Source organism: Paralichthys olivaceus, chromosome 7, assembly GCF_024713975.1.
Source record: "Paralichthys olivaceus isolate ysfri-2021 chromosome 7, ASM2471397v2, whole genome shotgun sequence".
Taxonomy (NCBI): domain Eukaryota; kingdom Metazoa; phylum Chordata; class Actinopteri; order Pleuronectiformes; family Paralichthyidae; genus Paralichthys; species Paralichthys olivaceus.
In genome coordinates, this window is record NC_091099.1 from 22283318 (window position 1) to 22299818 (window position 16501).

The following is a 16501-nucleotide window of genomic DNA, read 5'->3' on the forward strand; positions in this document are numbered from 1 at the left end:
GGGCTGCTCCGCGAAGGTTTCTGGTATGACCTCAGTATTTCCTTGATTAAAAGTAGGCCTATGTACTCAACTAAATGCCAGGACACTACAGTATAAATCCCTGCATCTTCCAGTCCTGCAATAATAGTAATATAAACCCAGTCAACAGAAACCCTGGATCGCTTTACAGGTACAGGAAGTCTGGCGTATTGCACATGCAGGCACTGTGGTTGCTCTAACTTGATTACACGGTGCCGAAATAAAAAGCAAGAGGTTCTATAATGCAGAAACTCAAGTGTGGCTGGGAATTTGACTCCTTAGCCACCAAGACAGCTCAACTGGCTCGCATCTTAATGCTTTTTCAGATACTGCATAACATTTACTGTAAGAAATTCTGGTAAATCTTTTTTTCCGCTTTCAATTTCTTTTGCCCACCTTCTGCAAAATATCCAGAGCGGTGAGCACAGCTTCCTGCAGGCTGGTGAGCACTGCCTCAGTGTAGGAGGGGAGGATGAAGGGTGAGGCATCACTGCTGATAGGCACAGACACAGCCCCATGAAGGATGACCCCCAGCTTCTTCAGATCCTCCATGCTGAAGTTGGCCTTGATGTGCTGGTAGAGCGCTGGGAAAATCTGGATCAGCGCCGTGAGGAACGGCTGGCTGGGGATAAAGGAGAGCTTCTCTGTCGGGCCACTGGGCGGCCTTGTGCAGTCCGTTCCTGTTCGATACCACGTGTTCCACGCCGACCACCACAACGCTGAGTCCTCTAAGGCTGACTCCTCCCCTGGGGGAGGGGCCTGCAGTTCAGCACCGTTGTAGCGCGTCAGCCGCTCGACGAGCGAATCTGAACGCACCAGGGGTCTGCCAGGACCGGACGCTGAGAGAGGGTCTATGAGCACTGGGGGGACGCCCATAGCAGCGAATGCATCGGCTACTTTGTCTGAGTCTTTCACAGGTGTAACGATCTGTAGGATCTCTTGAAAGCTCTTGAGGGCGGCCAGGGAGACCTCGTTGTTTTTACTCAGAGCAGCCGACTGAATGTGGTTCAGCAGCACCTCCCACGCCTCAAAGAAATCACCTGCAGATACACAAGATGGAAGAGTATGAGACGTAGCTGTTAGCGGTGTGTAACAGCTGTAAATAAAATGTGACGAACTTAACTAACCACATAGTCGGAACTATGACCAGAAGCACAGGTGTATCCAGGTGGAGCGCACTGCAAAGTCAAATGGGTGGGGCTGGATCTACTGATGATCCAGCTCCACCTCTCTGCACCAAGTGAAGCCCCTCCCCTCTGAAGTATGTCTAAGAGCCCCGGTCATGTATAGACAAAAGTTAGCTGAATGTTGCAGAACCAAAGTTCACCCAAGTTGAACATGCGAACCAACTCTGTGATTTGCCTTGGAACAGGAATATCCTTTAATCGCCTACTCACTCTCGCAGAGTGGACGTGAACTGAAGGTGAAGGTTTGACAGAAAAACTCTTATGTGACTGGACCCTGATGCTGACCACACGAAACTGAGGCTACTCATCGTGTGAAACTACTCCATTTTGTATTTATCTCACCTTCATGTCATTATTACATTGTGCAATTGACAGAGGATACCCATCTACTGCATTTACAATCAATCACACTGCGAAATCATCAGAGAAGTTTATCTATTTTTTTTCCCCCCACCACCAGCATGTTAAGCATTGTCTCTGCAACAAATGACATGACTAGATTCAATGCACATTATTATATGAGAGAGAAGAGAGACAGAGAAAGAGTGACAGAGAGAGAGAGAGAGAGAGAGAGAGAGAGAGAGAGAGAGAGAGAGAGAGAGAGAGAGAGAGAGAGATCTCTCCTGGTTTCCAGATGTTCATCTTGTCACCAAAATACCATATGTGCAGTTAGGCTCCCTGTGCACTGGACATTTTACTGCGCTTTGCACGGTGTGGCTTGAGCTTCCAAGTTCTTCAGGCCTTGTTATTAAGGAACAGATTCATAACTCGTGGCCACGACTTCTCATCTCATTCAATGCAGCCATGTGCCCCCCCCCCCCCCAAACAATGATATTATATTACCAGCAGGTTATTTATTTTAGCTAGATTATAAGTAGGAAGGGCAGGTTGGATTTTATGTGTAGCAGGTTGTAAATATGCTGGAAATGAATCACCCCTTGTAATTTAGCACCGGCTAAAATGACGTTCTGGGCAATGAGAGTAATTAATAAGGAGCTCATGTTCTATCAGTTCTATCTCCCTGGAATATTAATCCTGTCCACAGGGCTTAATGTGACTTAATAGCTAGTAATATACTAGTACAAAAAGCCAGGCTGTTTGTAGACGTTTTCTACACTTTCTGCACAGATTTATGAATATAATTCAATATATAATTTTCATTGTTTACTATGTTCGACAGCGGTGATAAAGTGCAGCCACGTGTCGCAGTCTACTTCATGTGCAGCAGCATTAGACATTGTGTCAGCGTAGTCGATGAGCACTCACCTAATTGCTGGAGGAGATACCGCCGTGTGTTGAATATGCGTGCCACTCCGGCCAGAGTCAGCACCCACGTTTCTGCCCACTGTTTTTCTGCCGTGTCTCGTGAGTGGTGAATGAGGATGTTGCCACCTCCAGACTCGATTTTCTCCTTGTCCGCCGTGGTGGAGGACGTCCTCACGCAGTCGAGCAGGTGGAACAGCACCTAGTGGAGACACCAAAAAAGTTAAACCAGTAGCAATTTCTGTCACAAAGTGGAAACTGGTGCATGACATATCTTCAAACAGTAACACAGAATATTTAGAGTTGTTTTTAGAACAATTTAAAAAAGGATAGCAATCACAAAATATAGATTTAAACTAGTCATTCATTGGATTTTGTCAGACCGTAAATCTTAAATAAAACCCCTTTTGTAGTTTTTGTACTAACAATGTAGATGATGACCTCCTCCTGTATATTTAAATCAAATTTAAATTTAAAAAAACCTTCATTCTACCTTCCAGACAACAATATGCCATGTTGGCTGCTGCAGCAGGGTCCCGTGGGCAGCGATGGTGGAGAACAATGTCTGCCCAGCACTTTTCCGCACAGCAGGCCGTGGGTCAACACAGAGCTCGCCCAGCTTGGCGTAAAGGCACAGCCACAGGCAGTCGAAGGGAGGGGCTGGGTGGAACGGCCTGTTCAGAGTCTCTCCTTTCTCCTGCGCCTGCTTCTGCAAAGCTTCTTCCTCCTTCACCAGTTCCTGCGTGATGACTTCGCCCCTTTGGAAGAAGTAGTCTGAAATGTTCCACTTTGGGTAAAAAAAATAAAAAGGGAAGAGGGGGCAGAGAGTGTAGGTCGGTAAAATGCTTCAGGTGGTTTGGCTTTTCTATTATCATAATGTAATCATCATCTCACAGGAGCTGACACAGCCAACAGAAATTATCCTGCAAACAACAGATCAATAAATGTCCTGAATACTGAATATAGTATCGATGAAACATCAGTGCTGCAGTTTAATACTTTTAAATTAGATACAACAATATAAAATAAGGACTTGTATTATATAACTGTTAAAATATATTTAAAAATATGTCATTTAAAAATATGTCATTTGTCATTCGTTATAAAGGGCAGGGTTTTTTCTTTCTCTCCGTCAGCATGAACAGACTTCAACTCCCACGTTCACTTCTGCGAATTGTTAAATTACAAACTTTCTACTGAAAAAGACAGTGACCATTGGATTAAACTGTTTTTCTCACCATCATTCCAGGAAATACTTCTGTAGGTTTAAGCAATCGATTTTAAAAATAAAAGCACAAGCATGTGTTTTCTCACCAGTAGGCCGATGGAGGTGAGGCTGATGTTGAGCTCCTGGTTCTGCAGGCCGAAGCTGCCGGCTACATCCACCACTATCTGGAGGCACGTGCAAGGCATGGTGGGCAGAAAGTCTGTCACCACCAACTGCAGGCACTGAAAGGCTGTTCGGATCAATGACTCGCTGACGGAAAAGAAGAAAACAGGACATTTGGGTTGAGTTTAGTTTTCTTAATTTGCATTTATTGCAACTGTGATTACAACAGAAATAAAATATTTGCAATTTGCTTCGAAAGCAAACAATTTAAGCCATTTAATGAGTAAAGCTCTGTCAGTTTTTTTGTACAGGCTCTTACCCTTGATCGTTGCGGATGGCTCCTATGACCCCCAACACGAGGGGCCAGCCGGGCCCCAGGCTGTCACCCTGGCTCTGGAGAATCTGCAGGACACTCTCCAGCTGTTTCTGGCGGATGTCTGCATGCAGCACGTTGGACAACTCCTTCAAGGGGTTCAGCAACAGAAGCTGCAGCCGCTTAGGAATAAAAAGAAGGTGACAGTGACTGATATGTTAGTTGTCAAACAATTATCTACACATTCTAACTTTATAAACTGTTCTATTACAACACTGCAGAGCATGAGACATATCATGTGAGATTAAAATATTCCAAATTCAGAATAGCTGAATGTGGTGAAAGCATTGCAAAGTTAATTTAACTCATTTATTATTAAACGTTTTAGGACATACTGTACAATAAAAATGTATAATTTCACTACGTTCTCTAAAAGAAAGCCATTATTATAATGGATATGTGCTGTTCTAATAGCATCAGTTCTTCTGCCTTGTTTTAGATGAGCACTACATCATTCTTTTTATGTTTTATATGTCAAAGACTGTAAGTTGGATAATATTATGTTGATTGTTTTGTGGACTGTGAGGTTAATGGGGCTTGTTCAATTTATAAACACATGAATATCTAGGTTTTTAACATTTTCAAGAAAATTGTGATTCAATGTAAACGGTATATATCTTATGTGTATATCCTTTGTGAGGATTGAGACAGACAGTCACAGCGACTGAGCTATTGTGTAAGAATTTAGCCCATAAGCTATTCTGCTCCTTTTGTGTTATTGATCACGTCCACTTACAGTGTTACCGACCTGATTCTGGGCCAATGGGGGGTCATGTTTGTAGGCCAGGCCGGCTTTGATGAGCGCCGTCAACGCCTCAGCCCCCCACTCTCTCATCCTGGAGTTCGGGTGCTGGCACACCTGCAGGACATGACATTCATGCACACAAATGCATACACATGCCAGGAACAACAGAGATGATACAGAAGCTGTTCACAACAGTGTTTCCCAGCAGTGGTCACAGTGGGTGGGTGTGTGAAACAAGTGGGTGAAATAAACCATAGACTGTGTTTTAGAGACTGGGATCCCCTGTGATAACAGGATATGCTGGGACAGACCTTGTAATCATGAGAGCAAATATACACACAGAGAGACGAGGCTCCGCAGAAAAAATACTGTAGTTGGGTACAAAACTAATCCCAATACAAATTATATATTTTAGCTCATCTGCAATCATAATGAATCATATTTTGTTTACAGGGAAGTTTGGGAAACCTTTTATTTTATTTGAGTCAAACTGAATTCTAAGAGGAACCAACATGGTTAATGAGAATCTATTAATCATTTCTCATCCATAGATCTACATACTGATAAATGCCTTATATTCTAACCTTTATCCATCTACAGCTGTACATAAAGAATTTGAATTTGAAGAAGCCTGCGAGGAAAAAGAAGCAGCATTTATCGCAGCATGTTGTTCACTGTGCAGGTGCAGCTTTAGATTCTGCTTCTGTGACAAATCAGAGCCTAATATTGCATTTTGCGCAGGAGATCGCAAAAATCAAACACTGGCAGCAAAGCAGATTCACCGTGGACACATTCTGACACAGCAACGTCTCAATTTCCAAACGTTGTTGCCAGATTGCGCAGGAGAGAGAACAGATTGGAACAAAAATAGGGACGAGTAAGCTGATGATTATGGAGCAAGACATCTGAACTTACCTTCTGTAAAACAGGATTGCAAAAGAGAGAGGGGAGACAGATAAACAAAATGTGAAGGAAACCTCCGAACACACACCTTTACACACACATACAATATATTAAAAGACAACCCCATTAAATGAAGATAGGAGGACAGCAATTATGGAGTTTAGTAAAAACCAATACGTGTTAGTAGCTGCTGTACGTGCCAGTATTCTACATCCCACTGCAAGTTTCTCCAAAATGTAGTAAAAAATATTTTTTAGTTGTCATAAAAACTCAAAAGGTGTTTAGTTTGTCCAGTCTCGAAGACTGTAAAAACATGGTGGCCTCCGTAGAGAGGACCCTCTCGATGTAAATATAAAGTATTTGAATATAAAGGACCTTTTCTGGGGTAAAGAAAACTACAATTCATACAATTTAGATGAAACGAAACTAGAGACAACATCATGAGGATTATTCTACATAACATTTTCGCCAACAGTTCTCTATATGTTCCTTGAGTTAATTAGTGTTTTGTGATGTTGGGCTATATTAATAAAATTTCCTTGACATGTTACCTCAAGCAAGTGGCCAGTCAGAGGCCTCCACAAGATCTCTATACGATCCATGTTGACTAGACCAGTCTCCAAGAGCTTGGCCACCGCAAAAAGAGACGGCTCCTAAAACACAGACAGGAAAATAGAAACTGCCAGTGAACAATAGTTCAATACATATGAAGAGGCTCTGTGTGCAAGTGTATTAACATATTCCTTAAAGTCAAATGCAAGGACTACAGTCACAGGCATTGGCACAATGTTAAAAGTTCTTAAAAAGTAAAGAGAATTATAACTTCTGATGATTTCAGCAAAGCAAAATGATGCAATATACAAAACATCAACACACCAAGTTTAACTGAAGTCTTTACCTTGTTGTTTCCATAAGCCATTTCCATGGCTTCCAGGGAGAGTGAACACAGAGCGTTGATCAGGTGATGCAGGGACACATCATCTAGGTATCTGGATTACACAAAAAATAAATAATGAATACAGGCAGACTGAGATTTTTCACAGGAAACACTGTTCTTTTTCAGCGCAGTCGTTATTCTTCAATTCAATCCAATAACTTCTTAAGTAAACGAACAGATCTTTTCAAAATATTCAAACTAATGTTTGATCATTTACACATTATATATTTTTATTCACCAGAGACGAATCACAGCACAGACCATAATTCTATTTAGATGAATAATCAGAGTTTTTGTTTGTTGGAAGTTTTTGTTTTCACAGATAAAACACTGGTTCTTACTGGGAGCTCTCAAAAAGTCTGGACAGGATGTTGGAGATGATGGGCAGGTCCGTCATCACTGCTGTGGTCAGCACCTGTTCAGGTAAAGACACAGACACACCAGTTAGCTCAGGGCCTACAATGAGATGAGAAAGTCATATTGTAATGAATGTTAAGTTTCTTAGAAAATACTCACTGTGCTGGGTCCCTCCACAGCCCGGCCAGGCTTCAGGGCACCGCCCACCCCCGGTTTCAGTCCCAGGATCCACACCAAATGCTGGGTGAGACAAAAGTGGGAAGCTGAAGGAGACTATATACAAAATAAACTGACGAGGTTAAGAAAAGTACACTGCAAAACTGGTGGATACTGAAAATTAAATCAGGAGAAAATATAAATGATTAAATTAGAAGTCAACCTCCTCTTGTCTATTTCATACAAAGTACACACAAAATAAAAACAGGTCAAGTAAAACGTTTTGACATCTTGCTTATACTTAAGCTGCTTTGAGACATGCACTAAACTCTGGATAATCTCCTGATATGAGGGGCTGTATATGAGAACACAAACGTCAAAGTCAGTTCCTCCAGAGTTTCTCCTGTCAGCACCCTACTAATAACTCCGAATGAGCCCATGTGAGAATACAGAAGGAAATAATCTGAAGGATTCACGATTGAGTGGGCACACTGCTGACATTTCTAACACGTCGGATGCAAAAGGGAAAAAAAATAAAAATAAATGTCAGGATTACAAAAGAGGGGCCAAACACAAGAGAAGACAAAGATGTGAATTTATAATCTCTGCAGTGTCATTTATACGTTAAGTCCTGCCTCCTGCTCCATCCATCGCCTGAACTCTCCAGAGATATTTCTGTTGTCGTAAATGGGTTTGAGTGAGAATCTCCTGCTGTGTCATTCATGTGTGAAAGGGAAACTCTGGTCAAAGTACAGACCCGAATGTACGGACATTTTTTGCGGAGTTCATGTCTAATATTTTGCTATATTACTGGGAAAAGTGCACATATCTGAGAGAGAAAGAGACCATGGAGTGTCTCATTTGGCTTCTCTAGTAAGATAAAGACGTGTGCGTCCATGTGTGTGGTGATTGTAGTACCTGCAGTGTAGCCAGCACCAGCTGCCAGGACGTGCCCAGCACAGCCCCGTGGCAGTGTGCGAGGTTCAACAGGGTTCGCATACACTGGATGTTCTTTGCAGTCAGCTGCAATGACAGGGACAGACAGTTACACTATTGTCCATTTTTATGCACAAGCCATCAGGAAGTTAGGTGAAATATAAGAGTAGCAGTGAATGTCAAGTATAACACACAGTGTCTGTGTGTGCATGTGTGTCCCTACCATCACCGTGCCCTGGGGCTGGGCGTTGAGCGGCTGCCCCACAGCCACCACCTGCTGATGGGATTCACTGGAGGGGCTGATAATCTGCACGCTCTGGCCCTGGATAGAATAGGCTGTGGAGAACACACACACAACACAACACAAACACACACACAACACAACACAAACACACACACAGGAGGCAAGTCTTTCAGTGAGACTCAGTAATACACACAAACTGGTTTTGTAACAAGCTTACGACATGCAAGAAAAGATTCCTTAATTAACTCCAAGGCAAACATCCTTCACAAGTTGAGACCCAATTTGCAGACTTTATCTCTACATGCTAATATGCAAATACTGAATGTGTAAGTGGTTGATTTGAGAGCAGCTGTCTGTGTGTGTGTGTGTGTGTGTGTGTGTGTGTGCGTGTATGTGTGTGTGTGTCTGTGTGTGTGTGTGTGTGTGTGTGTGTGTGTGTGTGTGTGTGTGTCTACGTTCCCCAGACACATTCTCCGTGGTGTTCCTAATTAGGAGCCACAGAGAAAAGTTATGGATTAATGCAATAAGAGCAGGGCTATAGGGACAGGCAGGGTGCCAACAGTTTACATGTTAAGCGTTAAGCTCAGTTGAACCATATGGGAGACGAGAGGTGCTCATTAATTTAACATAAATATACATGACCAGAGGCCATTCTCAGGGCTGGAAAAGGGTGGGTGTATTAGCATTATTTTTTCTGTCATGATGCAGATATACAAAACTTAGGCCTGAATAGTTTTTAGTGTTTGCCAGGGAAGAGAAAGAGAGACCAGTGGAGTCAGTTTGGGTGTGTATATATAAAGTGCATTTGTGTACGTGTATGAGGTGTCTGAGGCACTTCAGGAACAGTGTTTTCTGTGGGAGAGAAGGACACTATTGGCCACAGCCATTTGTAACTAAAAAGACCTTTTCCATGAACAAACTAGACGCCAGTTGCCCTTAACTCAGCTCATCTGGGCTGTTTCTGTGTGTGTATCGTGGCAATTAAGTATTTTGTAAATCTTTGGTTCTCCATGCAGAACTGTACCTTTACTGGAGAGGTTGGCGGCATTCCAGCTCAGAAGAGTCAGAGCGTAGTGCGGCGGCAGTGAGGCCTTGCAGATGGCTGTGATGAAGGCATCTCGGGGCGTCACCAGTCCCAGACGACCACACAGCGAGGCCATGGTCAGCTCTGCCTTCAGGATGTTCTCAGTTGCTGTCTCATCAGTGCTGAGAGACGAGAGGAAAAGGAGGATTGAAGAGAGAGTGTGTTCTGAACAAGTAACATGACTGCTGACTACAGAGAACACATTTATTAGAAGGCAACAGGCAGATTTACCTTGCGTCCAGCAGCAAAGAGAGAGCAGCCAGTAGACCGCACCAACAGGCACTGACCATCTCCTCCCACACCAGGTGAGCTCCTGACACACAAACACAAACATTGGAAGGTATTTCCTTCGGCACAAATTTAAAGATGAACTTAATGCTGTTTTGAAGAAGTCTTAAAACTAGTGATTGATGTCAGAAGCTCCAAATGAAAATTATATTATAAATCAAATCAGAATACGGTTCAATTAAGACTAATTTGTTTTTGATAGCAGTGGAGTCGCCCTCTGCTGGTCATTCAAGAGAATATAGGTTTTTTATATTCTATGGTTGTTACCCAGAATCTTTAAGGGTTCGGTAACCATGCAGTTAAATAAAAATTCAACACGTACTATAGTTTCTGCTTAAGATCTTGCTGATTTTTGAGTGAGATGCTTTATCTCTTATTGACTCATACAGTTAATATCTTACTTGTGTGATATAGGAAACTATGTAACTCTTAATTAACTTTAGTATGTACCCTCCTCTGAACGTTACACTGCTTTATGTGAGCATGCTTGTTTAACCACCTGACACTGTGCCTCTTGTTTTTTCTTACCAGGTTGCGGCTGCCACTCCTGGTTAGGGTTAGCCTCCCTGAATTCAGCGGCCACCTCCTCCTCCGCAGCCAGTTCTCTCTCTATCATGGAAGTAATTCCTCTGACCAGGTCCAGCAGAGCACTGAAGGCCACAGACATGGCGTAGCCCTCGGGGATGGATGGAGGCTCCACCTTATCCAGCATCTCTAGACTAGTGTGGGAAAAAGAGCAAAGAGTGGAGCAAATTAGATAATGGTGAAGTGGGTGTATGTGCTCGAATCAACTGTATTTTCTGCAATAACTTAATTAAGCAAGTTTTACAAGAAAAAACACATTTTTATTTTAGCTATAAAATAATCTGTCCTGTGTGTTGCTGTGTCTCGTACAGAAAAAGCAGCTGCAGGGTTTATCAAAATTTCTTTTATGCTGAGTCTGCTCCAAAATCACCACCAAGAATCTTAATTACAGTAAACTGACTCCATTACTGTCAGACGAGACAATTAACAACCCCTCTCTTTGTTACAGGAAAGCCTCTGGCAAACCTAACTCTCTGAATTTTAGACCTCGCTTTCCTGTGAAATATCAAAGACTAATTACAGCAGCGTTGTCACTCCTCGAGCAGGTTAAAGACCTCGATATCTTTATATCATCTGTGGTTTGAAAATGTTTTTGTTTTGCTGTATCACTGCTTCGAGGGTGAAACTAACTCAATTATGAGACTGCAAACTCACATTTATACCCATTAGAAGCAAAGAGGTGGTATTTCTTTCAAATTAGCATGACTGAGGACGGGCAGAGCGTGAGGGTGAATTATTTAAGTCTGTGTGGCAGCAGGACTTACTAAGTGGCCTTGGCGCTGCCCTGGACACTAACAGTCACGAGGGGGATCCAGGTACCACGGTATTCAAATGCAGCCTGGGTAGTCAGGTTGCCGCTGACTCCTCCTGTCCCTGGGCCGCCCTGTGCTGTGCCCTGGGCCCCTGAACTAGAGGCTCCTAAACATAAAGTAAGATGAAATTAGTCCAACAATTACAACAAAAATATATAAAGAAGAACACAACATATCCACAACATTATCACGACTTAAGCTGCCTTCAAACAGACACTTGAAATTATCCGGAGGGGTCTGTATGTGAGGACACAAATGTCTGAGGCTCCCGTCATTCTTCAAGTTTTACCTGGCAGCCCTTAGCTTAAACTCTATGTCTGAGTCTGCCATCTGAGAAAACAGCATTATATTATTCGAAGAATTCTCAGCAAGCGATTGGGTGTGTTTCACCACCTGAAAACTCCAGATATTATCCAGATATTATCCTGTTGTTGTGAATCTCCTGCTGCGTTGTTTATATGTGAAAAGCAAAGTCTGAAACATGTCCGAGGTTCATGTCTGAAAACTGAATTATTGTACCTGCACAGACATGTGCATTTGATTTTCAATAGTTTTCCTGTTAAATCAGAAAATGTGTGGAATGTTGTGTTTTATTATTGAAATTTGAATTTCAGGTGCATCTGAACACATTTCTTTTAAATCGACAGAAGTTCACGTCGATTAAAAATTAAAAGGATCAGTAAAATAAATATAAGAGTATCAGAGTACTATAAAGGTCAACATGAGGACTTTATTACTTGTAAAATCATTGAACTGACCAGCAGGTGCACTGGCGATAGGAGTGTTGCCCGCATTGGGGACAATGAAGAGGGACTGGATGAAGGAGCCCAGGGCATTGACGATGTCTCTGAATACCTTGGTGGAGTGCTGCTTCATGTCGTATGACTGGCAGAATGAACTGGAAAAGGAAAACAACATTTGATAAGGTTAAAGTTAGGAACTAGACATTTGGGTGTTGATATACAGTAGTTCCCTTCATAACTAAACTGGGAAGAGTTCACTTTCAGGAATCTCAGAGTTCCACGAGGCTACATTGCTCAGCTTTCGTTGGGTTTAGCTGTACATATTAGCTGTTAGCATGCTAATGCGTTAACACTGATTCATTTTTGATCATGCAAATATAGTCCTCATTTCATGGAACTACAAATGTCTTCATAAAAATCCATGGCAATCTAAGACATGCTGATTAACTGGACCATAACACTGCTATTTCTGGAACCACAGGGGCAGGTTGTGGTGCTCATTACCTAAAATGTGTATTAGTTAGTTAATTCACTTTTTAGATCTTTCTTACCGTAACAAATGTGGCTGCACACACAGCCTATGGACTGATTCTACGGCCACTGCTCTCAGCCACTGTGGCTTCTCCCCGTCCAGAAATTTCACCAGTAGAGACAAAAAAATCTCACACTCAGTCACCTGCAAAACAAACACACACAGATCAGACTGGGACAGAGTAGTGGCCTGTTTCTGGAGACCGCCTCTGGCAACCTCCCTGAATCCCTTCAGGCTTGATGAAGGTGTTGTGTGGCTGGACTCGCCCCTTGACAAGGAAAAAAAGACACATTTCTACCTCGAGGTTTGATACAAGATCACCAAATAAAAACAGCTGCAGTGCTGAATTAATCCGACGCTGCTATGTTCATTGAGGTGCATAGAGCAGAACTAAGACAAAAAGTACAGCTACGCTAATCCAATGCTAATCAGACCAAATCAATTAAGTGTATCGGCTCTATTCTGGGAAAAATCCCTCGCTCATAAAACATCCATCAGGCAGCAGCTCTGGCCAGTCGACCATCACGCTGATCGGTTCCTCACCAGTAGGCTGTAGAAGTGCTTGATGAGGACTGACACTACACGCAGCAGCCTCATGCAGATGGGAAAGTATGGTTTCTCCACAGGTGCCGGTGAGGCAGCACTGCTGCTGCCCTGGCGGAACTTGATGTTGGGGGAGAAGAGCTTGATCACAAGTGGACACACTCGTTCCTTCAACAGGAAGCTGAACTCCTGGTGCTGGATATGGAGCAGAGAGAGACGGGGAGAGAGGGAGAGGGAGGTTGAGATCAGGTCAAGTGTGAGATGCAAAGACACACTGTTACAAAACATTCGTATCACTGAACAATCTCTTATGTTTATATATATAATATATACAAGAGGTGGATGAAATAACATATATCAAATTCATTAAAAATAAGGAGGATTTTATTGTCCGTCTATTGTGGCAGTCTCTATTTGTACAATCTGTAAATTCCTTATCTCATTTACCTCAATAACACAATAAACACCAACACACCAATAAATGTGTGACACAGTACATACCTGTAAGAATACCCCCGGGAAATCATTGAGAACAGACTCCAGCAGCTCCAGGCCAAATGTCCGTGTCATCTCTGTCATCCCCACCAGCCAGTAGGGGGCATCAGCGTTAACAAGCTGGCACAAGTCCTGCACAGGGACAGCATTCACAACAAAGGAGTGTTATGTCCCACACTCATCACAGTGGTTGAAACAGTGCAGTCAGTGAGTTCTGCTGGCAGGACAAGCCTTGTCACAGAAAAGTACAGTGTGGGTGAGGGATGACGAGGGACTCTAGGACAAGGGACCTTTGACTTTGTGCAGATTCAATTTAAAAGCACAGTGTAAAGAAATTACAAGGTAGTGATGAATATTTTTAGCAGAAGTGGGAACTATAATGTTTCCTGTCTCTAGTCCACAAACGAGGTCATGAGCCACGTTTCAAAGCCAGCTCAGACAGGGGTGTTACCCGAAGCCAATGAAAGGAGAAGGCAATGCTGTGTAGAAATCTGCTGCCCCCTTGTGGGCTTACCTGGAACAGCATGTATGCATCTTTAGCACTGGGTCTCAGAGTACTAACAGACCGTCTGTTGGTGTTTCCCTGGACTGGAGGAGGCTGCTCCACAATGCCTGGGGGGATAATTTTAGGAATTTAAGAAATGTATTGATAGTACAACAGTAAAGCGGATTTATTAACAAAGTTAAAGTCAGATCAGACTACAGATTAAACTTCAGTGTATACAAGTGTATGCTGATGGACTCCAAGCTTTCAAAATGCATGGATTGTACTCTATTTTATATTCTATTAAATAGTATAGAACTTGTAGCTTTCTCTGGATTTAATCTCATGAATCCTGACACACTCAGTAGTCTCTATGTAGTTGAGTTTAGGATATCTTAAAGGTTCAGTGTGTAGAATTTGGTGGTGAAGTTGCATACCCCTAACCTCGACCTCCCTCCTAAACATGACAGAGAACCTGTGGTAGCCTTCAGTTGTCATAATAACTCAAAAGGTGTTGAGTTTATTCAGTCTGAGATACTTTACAAAAACATGGCGGCCTACGTAGAGAGGACCTGCTGCTGATGTGAATTTAAAGTATTTAAATATAAAGGGCCCATTCTAGGGTGAAGGAAACAACAATTCATATAATTTAGATGAAACACACCAGTGAAAACATCACTGGGATTATTTTATATTCTATTCTTCCAATAAATTTCCACCTTAATCTTACACACTGGACCTTTAAGGCACATTCATCTCGGATCTTCAAATTCAGAATTTACATGCATTGACTCACTGAACTTTCATCACTATAACCCTGTTCAGACCTAGTACTTAATGTCCTGAGTGATCTGTTCACAAGTGTTTAATGCTAATTACAGGAACACACCCAAATGTGTGAGATCTGATCACTCAGACTCAGATCACATTTGAATATGGTCAGGAACGTATGTGAACTCATTCTTTTTACTGTGTGAACATATATCTCCTGGGCTAAATATGAAGAACCGCCTCGCCAGCTGATGCACTCTGATCTGTAAACTCAAACTGGGTAAAAAGAACAAAATCTTTTGATCTTCACGAACAAAAATGATGCAGTGATTAATTGCATTTAAAGTGGGAAAGTGAGATCTGATCACAGGTGGTCACAGGAGACACATTCAGGATGCATTCAGGTGCAAACAGAAGAACTTCATGCTGTCCACTTGTGTCTCTCAGGACGGATGTTAATACCAGTCTTATATTCTCTCCCCATTTCAATCAAATAGCAGCGACAGACTCCAACCTTTGAAACGCTCGTCCTCTGCCACCATCCTTTCGAACACCACAGTGACGACCTGTCTGACGGTGGCGGCCGCTGTGTTGTTGGTGATGTTGTCCTTGGTGAAGTGGAGACGGAAACACAGCACAATGGCCTGGATGGACAATGGCAGGAGTGGAACATAAAATGCATTGTGTGAACACAGTGGGACAGTTTGATAGGTCATGTGTACATTCTATATCAAATACAAGAAAACACCAGTAGAGTACAGGAATAGATTTAATGGAGTGGTGTATGTAGTTATGTGATTTAGGAGTGTTTTGGCTTCGTACCTTGGAAAGTACTTCATCATGTACAACTGTGTTGGTGGTCAGCAGGACGAGGACCGTCTGTAGAAGTTTCAGCTCCTCCAAACCATTTTCCATCAGCTGCCACAACATGTTAATGATGTTCCCTGCTGCTGCCTGTTACACACAAAAAAAACCTTCAATTACAGAACTCACGCAAACTTATAGTTGAACATCAGGAGGCAGTATCACAGTCACAAGCTTTTAATAGACAAAAAGCATTGAGATATCAACCTGAGGTCACGCACAGCTTATAATCCCAGACATGCACAAAAACACACTTGTGGGAGCAGCTGGTGCTGCCTGCTTCAGGGGTCACGATATCACGGAGTTCAAAAACACCAACTGTAGCTGCCAGTTGATATTATGTCACTTGATGCTGACTTTAAGTGACACTGTGTCTCCTTTCTTGGGTCAAGCTGTCTTGTTTACTGACCGGCTGGAGTCACAGGAAAAAAAATGGAAAAACAAATACATAAAAGTTTGGTTTGTGTCCATGCCAGGACTGCAACCAACATCTATTTTTAATCAAGATTAAAATGTCATATTTTTTTGTTTTAGCATTAACAAATGAATCACTGAGACTATAAAACCAAAAGATAATAAATATACAAAGACAGGAAAAAATAAAATTCTTACATTTGAGAGGGTGGAACACTTGATAATGGATAAATTCCTAAAACAATTGATTGATTATCACATTGATGTTTTTGTTTTCCATTTAATGATTTTCTTTGAAGATAAATTCAAGACACTACAGGATTTCACATGGCATGTGTCTCTTTTCAAAGAGCTTAAGCTTTTTTACCACTGCCAAATATTTCCACAAGTGTTTAGATGCAATTTGTGCAAGACTTGCTTCCACATCTACTCAGTTA

At 42.3% G+C, this 16501-nt stretch overlaps 1 protein-coding gene across 4 annotated transcripts in view; it reads right to left on the reverse strand.

Annotated features, from left to right (window-relative positions):
- Positions 1-16501, reverse strand: part of mon2 (MON2 homolog, regulator of endosome-to-Golgi trafficking) — a 37000-nt gene that overhangs the window by 6227 nt on the left and 14272 nt on the right. For 2 of the 4 annotated variants that reach the window (XM_020078965.2, XM_020078963.2), the window contains exons 4-26: positions 15609-15740; positions 15301-15430; positions 14046-14143; positions 13538-13663; positions 13037-13231; positions 12513-12637; positions 11977-12116; positions 11171-11324; positions 10350-10540; positions 9765-9846; positions 9474-9655; positions 8429-8541; positions 8188-8292; positions 7273-7353; positions 7098-7171; positions 6718-6808; positions 6371-6472; positions 4920-5030; positions 4118-4293; positions 3783-3945; positions 2962-3255; positions 2472-2670; positions 415-1058 (exon numbers count right to left, since the gene is read on the reverse strand). In XM_020078965.2, the coding sequence (XP_019934524.1) occupies positions 415-1058; positions 2472-2670; positions 2962-3255; positions 3783-3945; positions 4118-4293; positions 4920-5030; positions 6371-6472; positions 6718-6808; positions 7098-7171; positions 7273-7353; positions 8188-8292; positions 8429-8541; positions 9474-9655; positions 9765-9846; positions 10350-10540; positions 11171-11324; positions 11977-12116; positions 12513-12637; positions 13037-13231; positions 13538-13663; positions 14046-14143; positions 15301-15430; positions 15609-15740 (3708 nt within the window). Of the gene's footprint in view, positions 1-414; positions 1059-2471; positions 2671-2961; positions 3256-3782; positions 3946-4117; positions 4294-4907; positions 5031-6370; positions 6473-6717; positions 6809-7097; positions 7172-7272; positions 7354-8187; positions 8293-8428; positions 8542-9473; positions 9656-9764; positions 9847-10349; positions 10541-11170; positions 11325-11976; positions 12117-12512; positions 12638-13036; positions 13232-13537; positions 13664-14045; positions 14144-15300; positions 15431-15608; positions 15741-16501 lie in introns of all 4 variants that reach the window. The other 2 variants (XM_069527818.1, XM_020078961.2) reach the window with 1 other exon arrangement.